The following is a 23,613-nucleotide window of genomic DNA, read 5'->3' on the forward strand; positions in this document are numbered from 1 at the left end:
TAATGAAACCAATCATAGTTCTTAATTCTGCTTCGTAGGCCAAGTTTCAGCGAAAATAGGTTTGGTGACTGAAAATAGTATATCTACAGTTCACCTTATAGCTTAGCTTGTAGATCGACTATTTCTGCCTAAGAGAATTGTCAGGGGAAAAAGCGGAACAAATAGTTTCTAACAAAGTATATAGGTTAAATTGAGCCTACTGGTGGTGGTGTTTTTCAATTCCAGTCCAAGTGCATTCTGAAGTGAAATGTGTTGTTGGGTCCGGTGGTGTAGCTACCAATATGTCAAATTGGCAATGATTATTACTGGAATATAGAGCTTTAACTTTTCTACAAGACAGCTGTACGGTTAGGGCTAGTGCATTAAAATCTAGGTAAAGGGTTTCCTCCTCAGATATTGAGTCAGTCACCTGATTACTGTATGAGTCCAGTCCAATGCTCATTTATTGTGTATTTAAGAGCTAAATCCCAATACTCAAATTTCTGCCTCCTCCGTCGTCCAGTGTGACCTGAAAGCGTCCCAAATGTCAAAGCCTGAAAGTCAAAAAGCAATATGTCCTGAGCAAGCATTCATGCTCTATTAACTCAGTGGTAAAAAATAAAATAAAATCAGCTCTACGGCGAATGCTCAGGGGACCCGCATTCGTATCTCAGGCAGGACATGAAAGTGGAATAGTGCAGCTTTAATTTACTTTTGAAGGAGTCGAGCAAAGAGAGAAGAGGCTCGCCAAGCTTCTTGGAGCAAGGATCAGTGTATCCTTCGTCAGGTTCTTTTCTTAGGAATGCCAATGTGTGACGTATACATTTTCCTGCCACTCTCTCCTCCTGTGACAACCCTCCGGGGCTCTAGATTGGTCCACCGTCGATCCAGCTGTGTGGCATGTCATAACATAAGTAATTGCTGTCGCTTCAAAATGATGCTGACAGAGTGAGAAGCTCTCCCGTTCCTTAAGAGAACCAGATCGATTCCCCTGTCCTTGCCTCTCCTTGATCTGAGGCAAGGAAACGATGTAAGTGGAGAGCACAAGGATGGAAGTTTGAGTATTGGGATCTGACTCAATTATTCTTTTTATTTACAAACCTCATTTCACACACTACGGTCAATACTAAATGCCATCTGCTGTTCAAAAGCACTCTTTCCGGCCTGTGCTTCAAACACCATTTGGAAACTGTATAAGTCAGTCTAAATGGCAGCGTGGCAAAATTGAACAATGAACATTTGTTATTGGACTTTGATGGTAAAATAAAATATGTAAAGAATCTCCGTTCACCATGTAGAAGCTCACATTGTATGCTTGTAGATTAACTATTTTGGAAAATAACGGGCGCCGAACCTTGAAAGTGGTAATAACAACAAAGCGTTGTGTTTTTCCAGGTCCCTCACAGAACTCCATGGCACTGCAGCAGCCCCCTGGGCCTGGAGGATACACCATGACTCAGCAGGCACCATACAACCCAATGCAGGCGAAGGGTCCCATTGCCCCTGCCTCTGGACTCTATAACTCTGGACCCGGCTACCAGCCTTTTCCGCCAGCCAGCAACTACCAACCCATGCCCCCCCCAGCCACTTCCTACCAGGCAGGCCCCCCCGCCAGTTCCTACCACGGCGGGCCCACCGTCGGTTCTTACCAGGCCGCTCCAGGTCAGCCACTGCTAACCAGGCCTTTAATGGGAGGTCCGCAGCCCCATACCCCTCCTCAGTCTGCCAGCCCGGGGCCACGGATGCCACAGGCCACCCCTCCACCACCCCCTGCCCAGGCAACCCCTCCGCCCCCTGCCCAGGCCACCCCTCCTCCGCTCCCCGCTGTGTCTGCCAATAGCTACTACCCAAACCCTCAGCAGCAGCCCCTGGCTCCTGCCTGGTCTTACGGGCCTGCACCCCCAGCCATGGGGGCGCCCCCTCCCATGAGCGCGCCAGCCCCCGTCCTCATGGGTAACCACGTGCACCCGGCAGCGAGCTCGGCAGCCCCGCCGCCGTCGTCGGCAGGGTACATCTCGGCACCGGCAGCTCCTGTACCACACAGCGCCACGCATCCCCCAGGGCCAGGCCTGCCCTCGTCCACCCTCCACGGATACACCCAGCCAGGTAGGATACAGGCCAATGTGTCACTGCTTTATTGATTTAATTGCAGTAAAGTATAAAGCTTTATTATCCCCAAGGGGTGCAATTTTGGTTTACAGCAGCAGTAAACTGTAAAAACAGTGGAACACCACCCCACCGTACAATACAATTATAGACATACATTAAGACAGATGTACAATTAACACCTCGTCATTGATGGCGTTGTCACCGGAATTTTCGGAGAGCAGTAGGGAAGCAAGCAAGAAATGAAATGGGAGCTCACGGTCTCGCATTAATGATCTCAGCCTCAAATTATTTAATATCGCTTCTATCTTTTTTCTATAATATCTTTTGTTGAAAGCTGGTGGAAAAACCTCCAACGGAAGGGTGGCAGATTAAACTTGCTTGTGTAAAGGGTGATGGAGGAGTCTCATATGATTATCTGAGCTTTCTCCGTGACTCTGGTTTGGTACGCCTACAGGCCAAAGATCGTTTGGATTTCTCAGTGACCATACTCCAGTCTTGACAATTCTACCCAATGTGTTGTCCCCCCCCGTCCGTCCCCCCCCTGAGATTACCAAAACAAAAGATCATGGCAAAAACTAACTCGGTGCTTGAAGTAAATAAACCACTCTCAGCGGATACCTCTTTTCTTTTAAATAATGTGTTGGCAACATTTCCAAGGACTGTCAAGTTCAATGATCAATTATTTACCAAGAAATGGCACATGGGAACAGATCGGAAGACTGTAGTGTTCAGATGATCACCTCTGAACACCTCTGAACACCTCTGTCGGGTCCTTGGCCTGCAGCACGGTCGACGCTGATCATAGCCATTTCCTTCCCCTTTGCTTCCATGATGTGTTTATTATCTCAGTCTGACGTTGGAGCTGGACATTGTCCCCTGTTTCCACATATTGACCGGGTTGCATGTCCCTCCCAGGCTTTCTAGTTGTACCCAGCATGGACTACAGGAGGAATTCCACTGTGCTTTTCTGTTCACTGTAACATCCTCAGTGTTAATTTACATGGGCATTATACCATCCTTTATAACACATGACATGGGGCCTTTGTCACCCTTTACTTGTATAGGATTTATTTTTAAATATCCTTTTTAGTTATTGAGACCTGATGGCCTGGAAATTTACAATTTAGGCATTAGCAGACACTCTTAATCCGAGCGATTTACAGTAAACAAAACATGGTAATACATCAAATACATAAAACTAGTCTTCAAGAATCATATGTAAACACTAAACCGTGAAATATCATATCTATATATTGAAACTATGTGTATACACTATAGAGCGTCGCAGTCCCTCTCCCTTTCAGAACGACGAGTGGCCCAGGAAATGATTCTCCATTCATTTTCTCCATAGGCTTTTCAAAAAGTATTTATATAAAGACTATATCGGATCGTGACAAATCATGACAACAAACACAATATTTTGGGCCGATCAAATAATTTGAAAGAAGTAAATAAAGGCAGGCGACAACACTTTGTTTTGTTTTTCTTCTTATAAATTATTTGATCGTCCCAAAACATTGTGTTCATTGTCATGATTTGTCACGATCCGAGTTGGCTTTGTCCGCGGCGTAACCGTCTTTAAATAAATACTTTTTGAAAAGCCTATGGAGAAAATGACTGGAGAATCATTTCCTGGGCCACTCGTCGTTCTGAAAGGGGGCGGGACTGCGCAAATCATTGATAGACACTTATGGCTCTGTATGATTGTACAATTGGACATTTGGTATCAAATGGACAAGAGGAAAAGGCCAGGTCCATTTGGTTCCGTTGATGGGTTCTGTTGATAGACACGACACTGAACTCTCAGAGTTAAATTAACACTGGCTTTTACAGTGTAGATTGGGTCGCAGAGCTGAAGGGGGACAAAGGCGGTCTGTGGCCTAAATACATGTCAAACTGTGATAATCAGTGTTGTACAATGTGTAGAGTTTACTGAGAATGAATAAACCCGAGTCCCGAGCCCTCCTCTTAATCAGAGAGCAGGTGACAGGATGGTGACACCTGCCTGATACTCAATAGGTGTGTTACGTTACTACCTACCTAATTAAATGGCCACTGAGTGTATATGGAACTTACTTATGGATCATGGTACAATACTAAATTACGAAATCTTAGGTAACGACACCACCACCAACAACTGAATAATAGCATGTCGATGTCTGATAAAGGTTTGTGTAATGTCCTGTTGTAAGATGTCTGTGTTTTGATGAGTTAAATATATCTCAATAACTGATAAAGCAAAAAGCCTTTAATTCTGACACTAACTGACCGTGTGCAAAATGTAACCAAACAGATTTGTAAGAGTGAAATGTGATTGGATTCATTGTGTAGACATTTTGTCCAGCAGTAGCTGGTGTACCTGAGATCAGATTCTAAAAATGTCTTGACAGTATATCCTGACCGTATATCCTGACCGTATATCCTGACAGTTTTCTGAAAAAGCGATGTTTCTATGTCAGTCGATTTTTCAAAAATAGCAGACCTACAAGCTCGTAGCTTGTAGATCTGCTATTTTTCAATAGCTAAAGCATAGCATAATGCTAACACCAAAAGGGGTTCTCGGAACTTCTCGCCCAAAATGGGTTAATTAGTGTGCTTTGAAAGGCTATCATGGCTAAACAAATGGCATTTGTTGGCATTAAATTACAGTGATGGCAGAAAGAAAGAGCGTCTTTTCACTAGTCAGTTCTATTGAATGGCATCTGTAGAACTATTATGCGCCGTCATGATTTGGAGAGACGGGAAAGCAAGGGCAGAGAGGCGGAAAGACATGCATCCAGCTGGAATCGAACCGGGGGTGAAGGGTGATGTGGTCGACACGCTTATCTGGGGGTGACCCCATAGTCGACAAAGACAAACGCAGTGTAGCTATAGGGTATAAGTGGTTAAGATGATGTTGCTGAGATATCTTATAGGCCCTAGACCCTTTTACCCTTGGGTCTAGTCAGTGTAGGTCACACTGAAATTACATTTTAACATTTTAGGCATACAGTATACAGCTGAGCTGACGGTTTTTTAACAGTATGCCACAGTATAAGCTATAATACCTACATTGCCAACATTGCAGAAACTCTGCTGTAAGACATACAACCCGCATCCTTCAAAGCCTTAAAGCATGCACACACACACACACACACACACACACACACACACACACACACACACACACACACACACACACACACAAATAATTCTGTGAAAAGCACACACTTGAGTGATGTTTCAACTTTTTACAGTTGTTGCCAACTACACTCCAACAGAGACGTATACACAAACTTATGTTCAGATTTATCCGGTCATAAAAATACATGTTTCATATAATATCGTGACAGCACCAACTGGTACTATGAGGATTGATCGAGATCCTAAACCTCCACATTCTACACGATAATGTCCTGGCTGTCCATGGTGACTTTCCCTAATGTGAATGTTTATGTGTATTCTGCTCGGCATTAGGCTTGTTCCTGGCCATTATCTGCTGGAGGCTCATCAGTATAAAGTCGGTCAGTGGGTAGAGTTTATCAATTCTGGAAAATGTTTCAAATTGCTTGACTGCTGACATGAGCTCGGCAACCTGAGGAGAGCGAGCCATTGGTTTTTCTCGGCCTCCCCTTTTTTAAAAGACAGGTTTTCAATTGTTTGAACTGTGCTTCTATATTTAGGCGCTCCCCCAGCCCAGCAGTGGGGAAATTATTCTAAACAACGGTACCAACCTGACCTGCTTGGTTGCAGTAAATAGTTGCTTCAATCCAAGGCAAACACTGTGAGCAGCTGCCATGGATTCGCATGCATTCACCTTGACAGTAGCAAACATTGAGTCCAGTAAGCTTAGTTGGCATGCTATTGTGGTATGGCTGGGTGAATCAGGGCGATATGACTTCAAATCAGTAATAAGTTAATTCAAACCTTCGGCAACAAAGTTCTGTTTCCCCCTATATGAAAGCCTATCGGCGGCTTGGCCCATTTTAAGATTGATTGAACGGCGACTGTGCCATTGTTGCCTAGCCAAAGCATGCCTACCTGGGAATTTTGGCTGGGAATAGGCTAAAAATAGAACAAACAAATTAACCAAACGCCAAATTTGGCGCACGGGCATGGTCTCCTCCCCATGCTCACCCCCCCCCCCCCCCCAGGGGGTGTGTCTGCATGTGTATTGCTGGGACTCGCATAAATACGTCTGTGTGGCTGTCGGCTGAGGCACACACAAACACGCGGACACACACACACACACACACACACACGGCACACTGCCCAGAGTTGGTTAGAGACGAACATTGCAAAGTTGTCGCTATGATATCGGGGAGGAAGCGAGAGAAAGTACCCGGTAACTTAAAAGTTATCAGTATGGCTAAAGGCAGATGTAAAAAGTACACGGTAATTAAACTTAAACACGTCAAGTAACTTAAGTTATCAGTATGGCTATTGGCAGATATAAAAAGTGCACAGTAATTAAACTTTGGAGCTTTTGTTAAGAACTCCGTGATATTATCGGTTAATGCCTGCGTGAAAAGTCGGAGTGATTGGTGGCAGCCAGTGAGGAGCTTCGACAGTGTTTCACAGACATTCATTCAGATTCATTTAGACATTTCATTCAGACATTCATTAATTCGGACATTGAGTGAATTATAGTTTGATGGAGTGAATTATAGTTTGATGGCATGCAGCTGCCGGTTTACCGATCATACTGTCCTCTGCCTAGTTTTATGCTTTGATTGAACAAAATGTCATTGTGTAATGTGTCGTTTGGTTTCCCCAGGCACCGTTCCCCCACCAATGAATCCCATGGTCCCTCACACATACATGCCAGGCAGGCCTTCATACGGACCCCCACCCACAGGCCCCCCACCCCCCACTGGGCCCCCAATGGGCAATGCCACACCTCCGCCCCCCAAGGCCGATGGTAAGTCTCTGAAAACGTGCCCCTTTTTTTGCATCCATTTTCTTGCTGTGACTTTGGTGGAATGACGGAGGTACAAATGCATTGTGTGTGTGTGTGTGTGTGTATTTGTACTGATGCTGGTTTGTACAGTGACACGGTTAACCCATTCTAGGCAGGATCTCCTTTTGGTGTTAGCATTATGTTATGCTTTAGCTATTGAGAAATAGCAGATCTACAAGCTCATAGCGCGCCACCGAGTGGCGCGCTACGAGCTTGTAGATCTGCTATTTTTGAAAAATCGAAGAACGACTGACATAGAAACTGTCATTTTCAAAAAGACATTTTTTAGAATCTGATCTCGGGTCAGAATGGGTTAAAGAAAGAGCAATACTAACAATTGGGATCCTAGTCATCCTACAGATTATTGTGTCAACTTTGGAGTCAGGTGGACAGTAGTACGTCTGATCGTCTGACTCTGACTTGTCCCCTCCCATCTCTCCATCCATGCTAGCTCAGTATGGGGGTGCTGCTAACAGCAGTCAGTCCCCTGCTGAGCCCCAAACCCAGGAAGGGGATATTGAATGTCCAGGTGTGATCATGTCTATTTTACTAGTAGATACGTGTTGTAGTAGTAGATGTTGTCCTCCCTGCCTTGTGCTGTTTTCCCTTGTTATGTCTTAAAGGATGCACTGACATCCATCGTTGAGCTTTTGATTCGGCCCCTTAATGTGAACTTCTGATCTGTTGCATTTGACTCAACTAATCCATGCCTCGTCAGTGTCGGTGCATCCCTGATACGTCTGTAGTTGTGGCTAATCATCATTTTGTTTAGTTTCAACACGTCATATTATGTCATATACCTTTATAACCGTCGACGAACTTGATAGATTAGATGCTGCATAGATAAGCTGTTTTGTCCTACAAGTTCCATCATTTGTCATTGTTGCTTTTTGTCTCCATCTCCATCTTTTCTTGTTGAGTGCATTTAATAGTAGCACTCCCATTATCCTATAGCTAGTGTCTTTACGGTCCTGTTTGTTTGTGTGCAATACGCTACTGGTTCTCAGAAAGGTTACGCACATCCATTTTCTTTTCTCTTTGATCTTGTGTACAAGAAGCCGCCTGAGGCAATGTAACGGGTTGTGTCGCTGACATTATTCACACTTAGTAAGTCTGATGTTTGTGCTAAAACAGGACATGTGGCTGGCAATGGACCACAACCCCCAAACAGCTTCAATCACATGGACAACAAATTTGGTAGGTTTCTTTTTTTTCTTCTTTTTCTTTTCTTTTCACTATGGCCTATATTCAAAAATGTGCACAAATGGCCAATCTACCAGATCACAACGTGTCTCAATGCGTTGCAGAGCATTGTGAGCTTGTAGATCTGCCGTTTTATAAAATGGTATGAATTGAAAATGTTTTGTCTATGTCTGATGCCCAATGCCCAAAATATTGACGCCATGTTGAAAGTGGGTAATTTGACTGGTTTCATCCAAAGTATTCGTCATAATTTTTCGATCGCGGTCGAGATCATGGATTTCACAATGCCACGGCAGACTTTCCGGTCCTTCATTGCCATCCCCAGTTTCTGCTTACTGATGCATGTGTCCCTAGCGATGACATCCGGGGAACGACAGTTTTCTACCTCTGGTCTGCTTTGAAGCAGGACTCCAGAGAAGAAGGGAAGATATAACCTCATTGTCAGCTCTGTAGCAGACAGTGGCCGGCAAACTGTGTTCTTCTGGATGCGGGACTAGTGAAGAAACACGGGGAAGGTTGCCGTATATTAGATTAGTCGATGGGTGGCACTTCCAAGACAGATTTTGCACTCTCATTAGAAGGCGGGTGTAAGTGCCATCCAATGATCCAACTGTTTCTCTAATTTAGGTTTTCTACAAAAAAAAACCCAAGTTGTCAGCCTGAACAAATTGTGTCTGTACAATCCTCTGTTCTCCAGCTGGCCCACCCCAGCCGGGACCCCCCGGTCGACACCTGGGCCACTACCCGTCTCTTCCTCCCGGGTACCAGAACACCTCAACGCCCCCCAACGCTTCCCCCATGCCACCCACAGCACAGCCGTTCACACAGCCACATCATCAGCCCTACCAACAGGTGAGGCAGCTTGAAGCACGACTGTGTTTCTCTTTGCACTCGACTTATGCGACTGTTTACCCTGTCGTTTCTTGAACTAGAGTTCATGCCATTTAGTCGCTCTCATTGTAAATTTTGCATAGCACCTGACAATATATTTCTGTAATAGTATTGTTTTGACATGCATTGTGGCCATTGGTACTAGTACTTATAAAGCACATATATAGGATGAATGTGTTGACCAAATAATGCTGTATGTAAGCAATACTGAAGACAATATGGTGTTGGATTCCAGTTAGCCAATGAATGCCCGGCCCCTTACCTTTCTACGTGTCTATGCCTACGGTATCCTAACTGTATGTATAGCTGTTGGGGCAAGTGAACGGTTTCTATGTCATGCCATCGCGGTCCAGCCTTCTTGGCCAACGGTGAGCTTCAGTAGTTTCTCGTTACGTAGTCATTCTCATGCTGTGTTGCTCCTTTAGTCCCCCGGTGGCCCTGGGCTCAGCCCATCCCTGGCTGCACTGAGCCTCCAGTCCAGCACCCCGGAGTCCCTGAGAGTGGTCAACCTGCTCCAGGAGAGGAGCCTGCTCCCCCAGGGCCCTGTCCCTGCCCCCACGCCCTGCTTACCCCAAGACCTGCAGAAGATCAACTGCAACCCAGAGTATGTTTAAAACCCATTCTGACCTGAGATCAGATTCATACGAGGTTTCACATTGTGTGACGGATTCATATGCCATAGCATAAACTAAGTGTCAATAGTCCCCAGGTGCAACCATTTTACAGGACTTTGATTTATTGATTGAATACTTTATTATTCATAAATGATAGTCACATTTAGGCTAATAGGATAATACATAAAAGTCCTGGGCACTTGTTTCCATTGTGGTCCTATGCATTGAATTCACCAACACAGCGTACCGGTATTGACACATTAACAGGTCATCAACAAATAACTATGTACAAAGGAGAAATGCACCTCCTTTCGATGGGACATGAAATCTACCTGCCCTTGGTGGTAGATGGATAGATGTATTTCCCCAGGCCAGTTTAGAAAGAAACCAGTGTTTGATTCACATCTTTTTGTGGATGATGTCGGGGCATTCCACATTGGGGAGGCAGACTAGTAGCATAAGAAGTTTCCCATGTTTTTTGAGTGGTGCAACCACTCCAAGGAACAGCAATGTCCGTGTTCACCTATGTGTTCACCTATGTGTTGGTTAATGAGCCAATGACTAGTACCAGTAGGGGCGCTGTTGTGCCAGAAACAGAGGGAGAGATTAGTGCAGTATTAGTGCTGCACTGTTGCCTGCTAATGGGGGCGGGGGGAGAGAGAGGAGAGAGGAGGGGGAGAGGGGAGTTGCACCACTCAGTTCACACAGGTGTGATTTTTTTTCTAAGGTTGTGGTTGCTCCCTCTGGTGTTATGGGTGTCAGAGAGATGAGGAGCGCATCCCGGGCTAATTCAACGGGTGCTCGAACAAAAAGAACACACTGCAAAAGAGAGAATACGTTTATTTGTGTTTTTTTACCCCGCCTTGGTTTTTTGGGGAGCTTTCAAGACGGTGGTGCAGACTTATTCTTTCTTTTGCTGTCAAGAGAGATGAAGACAGACTGAGAGCTTGCCAAGGTTTTGATGCACCACCACCACCACACTGACACCACTCTGTTCTGCTGTGTCTCTCCAGGGTGTGTCGTTGCACGCTGACCAGCATACCTCAGACTCAGTCCCTGCTCAACAAGGCCAAGCTGCCCCTGGGCCTGCTGCTACACCCTTTCAAAGACCTCTCGGTAGGTAACACCACTATGCACACCACACACTGTAATGCTGCTACACCCTTTCAAAGACCTCTCGGTAGGTAACACCACTATGCACACCACACACTGTAATGCTGCTACACCCTTTCAAAGACCTCTCGGTAGGTGACGCCACTATGCACGCCACACACTGTAATGCTGCTACACCCTTTCAAAGACCTCTCGGTAGGTAACACCACTATGCATGCACACCACACACTGTAATGCTGCTACACCCTTTCAAAGAAAGGGTGTGTGGCAGGGTTTCAAAGAAAGGGCGTGGGGGTGGTCGCGACCTGAATGGCTGTAAAATGGAAATTAAGAGTTTACGATAGTAAACACATACTAGTGCATGCAGAAACTTTCCTTAATGATTATATCTGGTGTCGGTATTTATTTATGATGTTTTTTCCCCCCGCTATTATTAAGGTTATTGTAGCAGCCAATTTGTATTGGGGGAGGAGGGGCGGGGGTCCGGAGACACGGCCAAAGCATTTTCCGGGGTTTCCCCAGCCAAAAACGTTGAGAACCCCTGATTTTAAATGAGTAAAAAAAAAAGTGTACCTCTGCACATGGTCTAAGAACCACTGCACCCTTAGGCTAAGCTTACGATTTTGTAAAACGTACAGTTTTGTTAAACATACAGTGTTTGACTAAGCATGTGCCTCATTCCTGTGTTATTCAACGATAGAGACGCGTCATTTACATGTTTTACATGTCAATTATATACCCTTTGATATACCTTTTGTCTGGGCAGCAACTTCCTGTGGTGACGTCCAGCACAATAGTCCGGTGTCGTTCCTGCAGAACCTACATCAACCCTTTTGTCACCTTCCTGGACCAGAGGAGGTGGAAATGTAACCTCTGCTTCAGGGTCAACGATGGTAAATGTCAAATGAGAGTCGTCGTCTCTACCTAATACCCGTTTCTCTAATCTGTTTGTTTTTTTAACAGGTTCTAGAATTCAAATTATAAAGAAAAGACAAAAGAGCAAGAGTGTCACAAATCGGTTCATTACTACTTACCATACTTATTCTAAAATAAACTGTCTTTGCTCCTTTGTCTTTTCTTTAGGGTACAGGCTGCTTTACTTTACTATTGATCCGACTGTCATTACATGTGTAGTATCCACATTATTATGGATGAAATGGCTTTAGCTGATAAAATAAATAATAGTAAGTTCCACAAGCTGATTGGTTAGGCTAATAGTATTATCTCAACAATGGCTGTTGCGGCTCACACAATTTTAACCATCGTACCGCGCTGTACCCATGCATGATGATGCAGCATTTCAAACCTACGGTATGTAACATTTTACGACTGGGACACTGACCTCGTGCAATCCTTGTCCTTTTTTTTCTCCTGCCTGCAGTACCCGAGGAGTTCATGTACAACCCAGTTAGTAGGCAATATGGAGAACCTCACAAAAGACCTGAGGTTCTGAACCCCACCATCGAGTTCATCGCTCCCTCAGAATATATGGTATGGTTTCGCTTGCTCTTGTTCCTGTTGCGTGGCGTTATGGACGGAAACTGAACTGTGCTTGATTGATTCATCAGTGTTGGAGAACCAACCTGTTTTGTTGCTATGATTCATGAGATATGTTGTCTGTGATGCAGTTATTACATTATTTGTTTTGATAACATAGTTTACAGAGTGTGTGGCATGGTCCATGATTGTGTTTTTTTTACATACACATACACAAACCACCTCTGTAAAGGGGCCTTTCAAACGTGAAGCGATATAACACGCCTATAGTTCATTTTCAATGAGACCTGCGTTTTGGCACGGAGCACTGGGGAGCAGCCGCGGTGCGACAACGCAAGCGTATTTACGTGAGCGCGGTTCCCGTGAATTTGTGGCGCTCGTTGCTCGTTTCGTGCACACGCCCCCCGCGACTCACCAGACCTGGATACTGTTTCGCCCTTTTTTTACGCTTGCGTTGTGGCGCCCCCTCTTGGGCAGACCTGGAGGAGACCTGTCGTTGATCCAGGCAACAACGCCTTGCGTTCCTCGCTTCCCGTTTGAAAAAGGCCCTTAAGACATAAAACGTTTTATTTTGCACGCATGAATACTGTCAAAACCACACGGGAAGTTCTCTCGTGTGTTTGTTTGCCTTGACTTAATTCTATGAATGTCTGTCCCACAGCTGCGACCGCCACAGCCTGCTGTTTACCTGTTTGTTCTCGACGTATCCCATAATGCAGTGGAGACGGGCTACCTGGACGTGGTCTGCCAGTCCTTGCTGGACAACTTAAGCGCGTATGTCCATCCTCAGTATACGTACAATGTCACTTTGTTTAAACATGTATTGCGTTGAGTGAGACAGCTGCCAGTACACAAGACTTTGTTTGTATGTACTCTAGACCATATTTATTTATGTGTAGACCATATCTAATTTCCTCTGTCTGTGTTATTCAAGTATGGTTTACACTTGTGTAGAAAACTGGCTTTTATCATGTCACTTCATTATGCATAGAAAACTACATTTATTGAAACTGTTGGACACACAGTCCAACAGTTTAAGTTTCAAGTGTGCTGTGATGCAAAGCTCACAATCAAAGCTCACATCACAAGCTCTTCAATTGAGAACATTATAAATAAACAGTCTACAACACTAGGACAAAAACATAGATCGACATACAAGCAAAAGCAAGTTACCCCAAACCATCTCTGTTAACGAGCTATTGTAGAGATTAGAGAAAACACGGCTCTATCTGCGGCAGTAATGTTCTCATAATTCTAGTATTGCTTTCAATGGAATACTCCCCGTCTCTGAGATATGTAGCTTTATGTCAAAACAGATTTACAAGCTGTTAAAATAGGCTTTTCATCATCGGCACAGAAGTGGTAGTCTGGATGATATACTGCTGTGTGAGACAGAGAGTTCTTTGATACATCAGAAAGTGGGTCAACGTTGTCTGTCAGTGTGTGTGTGTGTGTGTGTGTGTGCGCCAACACTCTTCTGTCCTTGAAACTTGAAAGAGATAAATATCCTCACAAGAATTCAGGGATCTCCCTGTTCGTTCCATTCTCGTGAGGTTCTTTCGAGGACCGAGAGCAGGGATATCCTGGATTTTTGCTGCTACATTTTCAGCAAAGCGAAGTCGCTATACGTTAGGGGTCGGGGTCAAGAATGAATGTATTTCTGTCTGCCCTGACAGTTGTGGTAATACGGAACATATTGGTTTGAACGGCAGGGCACACGCACCCCTTTTATGTGTCTCGCTCCTCTCGTCTGCTCTATAGGCTCCCTGGAGACTCGCGGACAAAGGTAGGCTTCATCACGTTCGACAGCACCATCCACTTCTACAACCTCCAGGAGGGCCTGTCTCAACCACAGATGCTCATCGTGTCGGACATCGAAGGTGAGAGGCGGGTCGTCGACGGCGAGCAACGTTGTCCTCGTTAGGCTTGCATACTGAACTCTGTGCTTTTTTAACCCATTCTGACCTGAGATCAGATTCATACGAGGTTTCCACTGGACAACACACTGGTCTGATGAACCCATTCTGACCTGAGATCAGATTCTAAAAATGTCAGTCGCTCTTCGATTTTTCAAAAAATAGCAGACCTACAAGCTCGTATCGCGCCACTCGGTGGCGCGATATGAGCTTGTAGATCTGCTATTTTTCAATAGGTAAAGCATAACATGATGCTAACACCAAAATGGGTGCCCGGTCAGAATGGGTTAAGGGTACCTCCCAGATTACATTGTACCTACAGTTGGGACGGCTGTGGCTCAGGAGGTAGAGCAGGTCGTCCAATGATCCCTGGGTCGGCGGTGCGAATCCCGGCTCCTCCTCCTCCTGTCCACACGTCGGAAGTGTCCTTGGGCAAGACACTGACCCCTACATTGCCTCCAATGAGTTGGGTCGGTGTGAGCTCGCCACCATTGGTGTGTGGATGTGGCTTCACCTCCCAATGTATGAATGAATGAATGAATGAGCACTTGGAAAAGAGCTATAAAAATGCATTTCATTATAGTGCTTATTCACAATGATCCAGTTTGGTACCCTGCTTACTTACTTAGGCCTTTATATTCCTTTCGGTTCCCTGAAAGCCTTTTCCGCCAGGTGTACGACCAAGTGACCACGTTTGAGGTCAATCGGTCGTACAAGTTATGCCTGCGATGCACAGATTTTGTGAATATTTAGTAGGATTCCCAACAAACATGTTTTAAAAAAAAATAATAATAATAACAATGTTGAAAGTTTGGAAATGTGGGAATGTTGAATGTTACCCGGCCCGACATCAAAGCTGTTCCACTCGAGCCACATGCTGCACTTCAAACATCCGGATACACCAGGCAGTCAGAAAGTGGCCTACTTTTTCTGGCTTCCAATTAAGAGTTTCACAAATGTGAAGTCTCCCCAAACACTACTGTGGTCAAAGTGAATTCTGAAATATTCAGAAGTAGTGCCAGCAGTCACAGTTGACCCCCCCCCCCCTCCCTTTTTCTCTCCTTTTATCCCATTTTCGTCCTGCTTGGTTAGCTCTGAATTTAGTAGCATTATGTACAGCATGTTTTATGTGTTAGATCTCCCGTTTAGATTCCCCCTATAACTCTCGCGAGACATGGCCAAAGCATTTCCGGGGGGGGGGGTCCCCAACCAAAAACATTGAGAACCAACGCAACAATGTGACTTCAATAGCTTTATTGCTAATAAATATCCCATAAATGTGTATGTATTTGTTTCGATTAATCTCGCCATGAATGTGGATGTATTCAAGAGGTGGGTTCTCTGTGCTGTGGTGTGAACAGATGTAGTCTGAATGGTCTTTTTTTTTTCCCCCTTGCTCCACAGAAATATTTTTACCTACACCAGACAGCCTTCTAGTCAACCTCAATGAATGCAAAGAGGTGAGGAAACCCTTTGAGGAACCCAGGAAACTTAACCTCTTAAACCCCAGTGGGGGTGAAGTAATGGCCCTTAAATCAAGCTGTACTGCATACTGTAATTTTGCATGAGTGTGCTCTTGAGCTACCATAACCACTTATGCTCTCTATACCTGTATTACTTAGTTCTAGCCGATCTACAATCTCGCGTGTCACAAAGCCTTTTTTCTTTGTTTGTACATTTTAGATTGATTGAAAAATGTATTCACAGTTTGTAGAAGTGGGTACAGTTCAAACGAAAGTACAGGACAATGCACACAAAAAAACTGCTACTGAGGATATAACCAGAAAAACACTAGAAACTTGTTTACATCAGGGTCCTCCATTTTGAATTCATCAGAACATTTTAAGACGTACAAATACACACGATCATTTATTTCTTCTAGCCTATAATGACATGTCCAAAACCTTCAAATAGACGGTTCTGGGATGTGGTGCATGGCTCTGTGTACAGCTTTATTCAAGACAATCTCTGAGACTGATTTGATTTGATTCGAGAACAGTGAGTTGCCATTGTCCATTGAATGCTGGATAATGGTCTTCTGGTCTTCATTACAAAATGTAATTTAGTACTATTACACATATTTCATGTGTCCAGCCCAAACCTTATAGATAATATAATAAGGTTTATGATGTTGTTCATAGAAAATGTTGATTGTAGAGTGCTTAGTTTACCAGGCAGCGCAGCTGCAATTTGAAAATATAAATTGGTTCAGCAATGCAACAAATTATTTCACTCCACTGCCTTTGATTTAAGGATAATTTTAAGATGTTGGGGGGGCCCATTGTTAATCATGTCCCCCTGTACATGTCTAAGATACACTCAGTGGTGTAATGGAGATCATTATTCTGTCAGTACCACGTCATGCGCACAGAACAGCTGATAGCCTAGCCTAAATTGTTTATTGTGTATGAGAGTTTTAGACACACAAACACAAAAGTAGACTTAAAGTAATTCTTTACTTGTGTCGCAGTAGCTAAACTAAAAAGTTTGCTTTGTACGAATCTCTTCTTTGAGGCATTCTTGTTGCGTGCAGAACACCTTTTTTTTTTTGGTTTTGGTACCACGGCATGGTACTGCGTTCTACGACCATGACACCACTGGATATACACTGCACAGTAATGTCCTCCGGTGTTCATGTTATCGCAGAGAGAAATTAAACCAAATGGACCTGAGGGAGAGAAGCTGACGGGAGGAGGATCATTAATAGACTTTCCTCCACTTTGTCTTATTCTCCAGCTCGTGCAGGACCTGTTGAAGAGCCTGCCCCAAATATTCGAGAAGACCATGGAGACCCAGTCGGCGCTGGGCCCGGCCCTGCAGGCAGCCTTCAAGCTGGTGTCGCCCACCGGAGGTCGCATGTCCATCTTCCAGACGCAGCTGCCCAACCTCGGGGTGGGGGCGCTCAAGTCCAGGGAGGATCCTAACCAGCGGGCATCTGCCAAGGTATATGCGGCCCCCCCCGGATAGGACAGTTACTTTTCTCATTGGTGGTGGCATCCATAGATTAATCACAATTTCAAGTAAGAAAGGGTTTTTTCAGCAGGATTTATTTTTGCTTGCCTGTATTAAATATAATAAAAGTGGAAGTTGGAACAACAAGAAATATGCCAAGGCTCATAATGGCCGTTGATCCTCATGATTGCCACATTGCGCACTTTGGTAAGTGACACAGGGAGAGTACTTGCAGTCAGTGATTAGATAAATATTCCAGTCTTCATAACGGATTGCTTGTCAGTGTGTTATAATTGGTGTACATGTTGTTCTCTTGTTGTAGACAATAACTGCAGCTAGTTGCTCATTTCCTCTTGTTTTCTCATTAAGATCTCATTAAGCTCACTATTTATTATCCACTTACTCATAGCTTATTAGTGATCCATCTTCATTATGCCTCATTTGGCTTGTTCTGATTCATTTTGTGCATGCGTGCGTGTGTGTGCGTGCGTGCATGTGAGAGTGAGTTGTAGTCCTATTTAATTAAGGTGGTGGCTTTCAAAATGTTAGATGCTCCACTCTGGAGCACTAGCTACTAAGTAGGGTACTTAATGAATTGTTCATTAGAAACCTCAGTTAACCCTTTGAGGTCGTGGTACATCACTGTAAAGGCTCAAGTTTAAACAGACAACACGTACAAGGGCTGCTACTCTGAAGTCCCAAATGTTGCTAAACTATTAACATTCATCAGATGTCTTGACTGATTCTGTATCCTGTCTTTGACTGGATTTGGAAAGTGAGGAAAAAGTATGAATCTGTTGGTATGTGAATGTGGGAAGTGCATCCGTCTCTCCTGCAAAATATGAACGCTTTTTGGATCATATATCGTATAATTTTTTTAATTAAACGATCGCAATGTAAGCTAGCAATGCAAAGTAAACTTATTTTTTTAGTAGATTGTTTCCGGGTCGTGGGTTTCAGAGTAAAAGCGACCAGACAACTCTGGCACCCCTGAGCTCGTTAAGGTGCATTGTGTGTGTTCAAGAGGTTACTTATATAATGGACCTTTGTGACTCGACCGCCTTTTCCCTGTCTGTTGTCGTGGTGCTGACCTTGTTTCCCCATCTGTTGGGCTTTTCTTTTTCAAAGGACATCCAACACTTGTCCCCGGCCACGGACTTCTATAAGAAGCTGGCCCTGGACTGCTCTGGTCAGCAGGTGGCCGTGGACCTGTTCCTGCTCAGCGCTCAGTACTGTGATCTGGCGTCACTAGGTGAGTCCTCACATGGATGAAGAGGCAGGACTTCAGTTACTCCCGCTACCCCCTGGGTCACGGCGTTACTTTTTTTTTGTATTGGATTTTCCATAGGCAACAAACCACCCCAGCAATTTGGTCAAGTATTTGATAACTGTTTGGATACATTTTGTATTCTTTCCACTGTCAGTTGATGCTTCATATTTGTGGAACACAAATTAGACGCCATCTAAGATTTACCAATGGAATTTCCAATTAAAAAATAATAATAACACTGATCTAGGCGGATTGCGCCCTCTAGTGCCAATGATGTCAGACTTCGGTTCTCTATATATTATCTGCTCTTAGGCTGATGAATACATTTTTCTGACGCTTTCACCATGAGCAGGTGAGGATGTAAATCTATTTTTATCATTTGGAGAGAAACATAAGAAGGTGTCTTAGGGGGGCACGGTGGCACAGTTGGTAGTGCTGTCGCCTCACAGCTAGAAGGTCCTGGGTTCGATTCCCACTCGGGGCGCTGTGGGTGCTGGCGGCGTGTTTCCTCCTCCGCGTCATCAGTGCCCATACCCGAAGACGGGGTTGGCGAAAGGGCCTTTCTGTGTGGAGTTTGCATGTTCTCCCCGTGTCCCCTAGGGTAGGTAGGTACCCTCACAAAAACATGCAGTAATCCTGGTCTCTAAACTGCCTCTCCCTGGCCAGCCGGGGCGCCTGATGGAGTGGAAAGGAACTGGTTGGAATAACGTGTTCCTTCCACGCGCTACGTCCAACCAGGGAAACTCCCCCCTGTCAGGTGTAAAGGTGCAACTTGGACACTCAAGCATGAAGGAAGCATGAGTTAAGTCCGTTGCTCTCCCCAGGTTGACACAGGGGTGAAAAATGGGTTACAAAATCGTGGGATAAAAAAAATATATATATAAAAAAAGGTGTCTTAATTCCTGCGTGGTCTGGTCTCCCTCTCGTCCCTCAGGTTGTATATCCAGGTACTCTGCAGGGAGTGTGTATTACTACCCCTCCTACCACCACCAGCACGCCCCCGCCCAGGTGGAGCGCTTCCAGAAGGACCTGAAGAGATACCTGACCAGGAAGATCGGCTTCGAGGCCGTCATGAGGATACGATGCACCAAAGGTCAGCCATAATGGGCTAACCGAGTCCGTCTGTCCTGTGCAGTGCAGACCACCGTACGGTTGAATCTCTGACCTCCTCTTTCCCTCCCTGTGCAGGCCTGTCCATCCACACGTTCCACGGGAACTTCTTCGTGCGCTCCACGGACCTGCTGTCTCTGCCCAACGTGAATCCGGACGCAGGCTTCGCTGTTCAGATGTCCATCGAGGAGAACCTGGTGGACATGCAGGTGGTCTCCTTCCAAGCAGCGCTGCTCTACACCTCCAGCAAAGGTACACACACGCACACACACTTAAAAAAATATGTAATGTCCGCACAAGATACGTCTTATCCATTTTAGACTAGCCCCTTTGGGAACCCTGAATACCTTCTTTTTTTTGTATTTGGGATGTCTGTATCCAGGGTGCCTTGAAAGTCAATGGCTTCTCGCTGGTACCGACATACAAGATGGGTATTCAAGGTTCTGAAAGGGGCTATGTACTACCAAGATAAGAACTAGCCGCATGAGAACTTGTGTATTGTCTTGTCTTGTATTGTACTGTACATTGGGATCATAGAAATGAAATGAAATCGGAGTGCATCACTAGATTCAATGTTAGCCTGTCTTATTGATTCTGTTCTATTCAGCATGGAGCTCTTTTGCAAGTCAGTAAAAGCCTGTATACATTTTCCTCATCAATTAAATGCATCCCACCTTTGCCGTTTCCACATCCTCAAGGAGAGAGAAGGATCCGTGTTCACACCATGTGTCTCCCGGTGGTCAACTCCCTGTCGGACATCTTCGCTGGAGCTGACGTGCAAGCCATCACTGGACTGCTTTCCAGCATGGGTATGGAGTGTACCACACGTTATGATGCACGGCAAATAAAGCTTCTTCTAAGAGACGATGCTTGATAAAGTAACGATATGTAACTCTGATGATGTCAGCGGCCTTGGACGGTTGAGTCCAGACAAACCAAAAGTTGACCTCAAGCACTGTCTTACCAGGTCTCTTCTGTCTTGACCTATAACATTAAACCCACCAAAACCATTCATAACCATGTGAATAGTCACTAGTAGTGTCTTATTATTAGTACTCAAGCTAGTATTTGTACTAAAGCTTTCCTTGAATTTAATTTGTCTACAAAACGATTAAAATGACTCTAACAATATAAATTATTAAAATGTTAGATTTGTGTAACAATTCAAACGGTGTTACATGCTCATTCTGTTGTCGAATGACTGACCAGTAGTTCTCCGACTGGATGAACACTTTCATTAGTTGTTGAAGCGTTTGGTTCTGATTTGGGACTCCTGGTGCTTTTTGTACCTCATCTTGGTGCAAAACTGTGACAGCTGAACCACCCGTTCATGGCAGCAGGCTATATTAACGTTAACTTTATCCCCTTGGATTATCTTTCTATCAAAACTCTGCTTTTCTGACTGACGGCCACAAAATAACAAATTAACTTCAAAGGTGGTTTTGTAATCTAAATATATTCCTCAATACATTTTCACTTTAGTTTTAAATGTCTTGGCTTTTTAAATAAATACATTATGTTCTGAAACCATGGCTGCACTAGGAAACCTTGAAGGCATTTGAAAACAGATATATGTGCTACAAACAAAACAGTGCTACTGTGTTAAAGGGTTGTGATGTGTATGGAAATGTGAAAAGGATCCCTGGCTAATAAGACAAATATGCCTTAAAGCATTACACTTGCCCTCTATAACTACAATTTAAAAATGAAAACACCTTAAAGATTTTATTTCTTTCATAAATAGAGAATCTTTTACTCAATAGGAACTGGTCCCGTTGCAAGTTGATGATGTCATATGTCCATGTGTGGTCCAGCCCTATGGACTATATGGAATGCATGTGCTAATAAAAAGTATTTAAAATATTGCTTTGATGCTCATATTATCCTTAGGAAGTATTAAGTCTTTATTAGCATATGCATTCCATACAGTACATTCCATAGGGCTAGACCATGGACATATGACATCATCGACTTGCGACAGGAGCAGCTCCTATTGAGTGAAAGATTCTTTATTCATGAAAGAAATTTAAGGTGTTTTTATTTTAGTTTTAGAGGGCATGTATAATGTCTTGTCTTATTAGCCAGGGAGCCTTTTAACATTACCATACTCCGTGGACGGTATAAATATGAATTCAGGTTTCAATGTGGATAACCACAGACAATCCAAGTGTCCACGTTTACAAAACGACGCCTTTTGAATAGTTGGGAACCGGACCGGAGAAATGGGGGGCCGCTGACACAGAACCCTTACAGTACAACATGTATGTCTTTCTGTCAGGATGGCATTGTCATGGCAGGCTTCTCATCCACTTTTTATGAACACTTGACAGGTGACAGTGATGGGTTGCCACTAGGGAACTGAAAATGTCTCGCATAGAATTTCAACTTGATGAATAGTTTTCCCAGGTTTCCCCAACCTATCAAAATAATACAAACCCAGTAGAGCACCTTATTTTCTGTACAGTATCTTATCGGGGAGATTAGACACAAAATGTATAACTTATCTAAATCATTGAGCTGTGATTGCTGTCCACCACCGTTTACAAAATGTTTGATTGCCTTTTACTCAAGAGACCATTTAACCCATTCTGGGCGGGACCCCTTTTGGTGTTAGCATTATGTTATGCTTTAGCTATTGAAAAATAGCAGATCTACAAGCTCATCTACAAGCTCATGCTACGAGCTTGTAGGTCTGCTATTTTTGAAAAATCGACATAGAAACTTAGCTTTTTCAGAAAACTGTCATTTTCAAACAGACATTTTTTTAATCTGATCTCGGGTCAACTGATGAATTGAATTCTCCAAATTCCCCTTGCAATGCTTTCCATTTTGCTCGGCAACTGCATCTGTTTATGATGGCACAACTATCCCTTGTGCTGCTGGCTATAAGAGTACTTTCATGCAGCTGCAGGGAAATACTGTTCTGAGTCAGGTGACTGCTTGTAATGTTGAAGAATGTTATAAATGTCGTTCAGGACACAAGTGGAACCTAAACTAACTTCCATTAGATAAGCTCTGTATTACACTCTAAATGAGCTCTTTTTCATCACAGTTATGAGTTCTGTGTTCCTGTGTGTATTAGGGCTACACAGCCTACAACTATCCATTATATTCTTAGTGGTTATTCTATCGATTACTTTTGATACAGATACGATCAACGAATCGATTAAGTACTTTATTATTCTATACTTAATTGAACAACTGTGTTTTTCAAAAAATAATAGCCTATCTACAAGCTCACAATTTTCAACAACTTTGGGAGAGAAAAAAACGATTAGAAACTTATATTTTTTATTTATTTTTATTTTATTAAATGATCATGACATTTATTGATCGATTTAGTTCGATTTACTGTGGCACCCCTAGTGTGTATTTATTCTCTTCTTCCTCCTCCTCCTCCTCCTCCTCTCAGCCGTGGACCGCTCGGTGTCGGCCAGCCTCAGCGACGCCAGAGATGCGATGACCAACGCGGCCATCGACTCGCTGACCTCCTACCGCACGTCTGTGCTGACCATCCAGCAGCCGGGCCTCCTCGCCCCGGCCTGCCTCAGGCTCTTCCCGCTCTACCTTCTGGCCATGCTCAAACAGGTATAGGCACACAACACGGACATTAATTAACCACATTAACACAGAGCCCCGGGCAGAGGCCTTTTGTGGCGGCTCTGGACAACCGTGGGTCCGACCGACCGACTCGGCAGCCGGGCACTGCACTCCCCGCGGGGGTGTGGAACGTGTGTGTCATAATTGAAGTCGGTGGGGCGAACGGTTCTCGAGTTACGTGCATTACAGACGTACATACAGCGGTACAGAGTATGTGGTGCATTTATAGATGGGGCTTAAGTGGTCGATAGATCAGGTGTGCAAGTGCATGTTCCATAGTTTCTGTTGTGTTAAACGCCTAGCGTCCCAGTGCAACATGTCCAGATCATTCAGCCACAATGTCACGGGTTCAGTTCCATGATCTGTGTTGTTTGCCATGGCTCCCTCCTGGATACGTTCATTTTGTTTTCTCTTCAGTGT

At 44.3% G+C, this 23,613-nt stretch overlaps 1 protein-coding gene across 1 annotated transcript in view; it reads left to right on the forward strand.

Annotated features, from left to right (window-relative positions):
* The window catches only part of sec24a (SEC24 homolog A, COPII coat complex component), a 32,066-nt gene that overhangs the window by 3,060 nt on the left and 5,393 nt on the right, over positions 1–23,613 (forward strand). Inside the window, exons 2-18 of the mRNA XM_080780971.1 lie at positions 1,375–2,085; positions 6,845–6,988; positions 8,162–8,224; positions 8,928–9,082; positions 9,547–9,725; positions 10,749–10,851; positions 11,615–11,741; positions 12,230–12,339; positions 13,007–13,119; positions 14,107–14,225; positions 15,666–15,721; positions 16,998–17,204; positions 18,342–18,465; positions 19,418–19,576; positions 19,672–19,845; positions 20,292–20,402; positions 23,006–23,181. Coding sequence (XP_080637097.1) covers positions 1,375–2,085; positions 6,845–6,988; positions 8,162–8,224; positions 8,928–9,082; positions 9,547–9,725; positions 10,749–10,851; positions 11,615–11,741; positions 12,230–12,339; positions 13,007–13,119; positions 14,107–14,225; positions 15,666–15,721; positions 16,998–17,204; positions 18,342–18,465; positions 19,418–19,576; positions 19,672–19,845; positions 20,292–20,402; positions 23,006–23,181 — 2,831 coding nt within the window. The remainder of the gene's footprint in view (positions 1–1,374; positions 2,086–6,844; positions 6,989–8,161; positions 8,225–8,927; positions 9,083–9,546; positions 9,726–10,748; positions 10,852–11,614; positions 11,742–12,229; positions 12,340–13,006; positions 13,120–14,106; positions 14,226–15,665; positions 15,722–16,997; positions 17,205–18,341; positions 18,466–19,417; positions 19,577–19,671; positions 19,846–20,291; positions 20,403–23,005; positions 23,182–23,613) is intronic.

Source organism: Protomyctophum bolini (assembly GCF_963924005.1).
Source record: "Protomyctophum bolini genome assembly, chromosome: 13".
NCBI lineage: Eukaryota > Metazoa > Chordata > Actinopteri > Myctophiformes > Myctophidae > Protomyctophum > Protomyctophum bolini.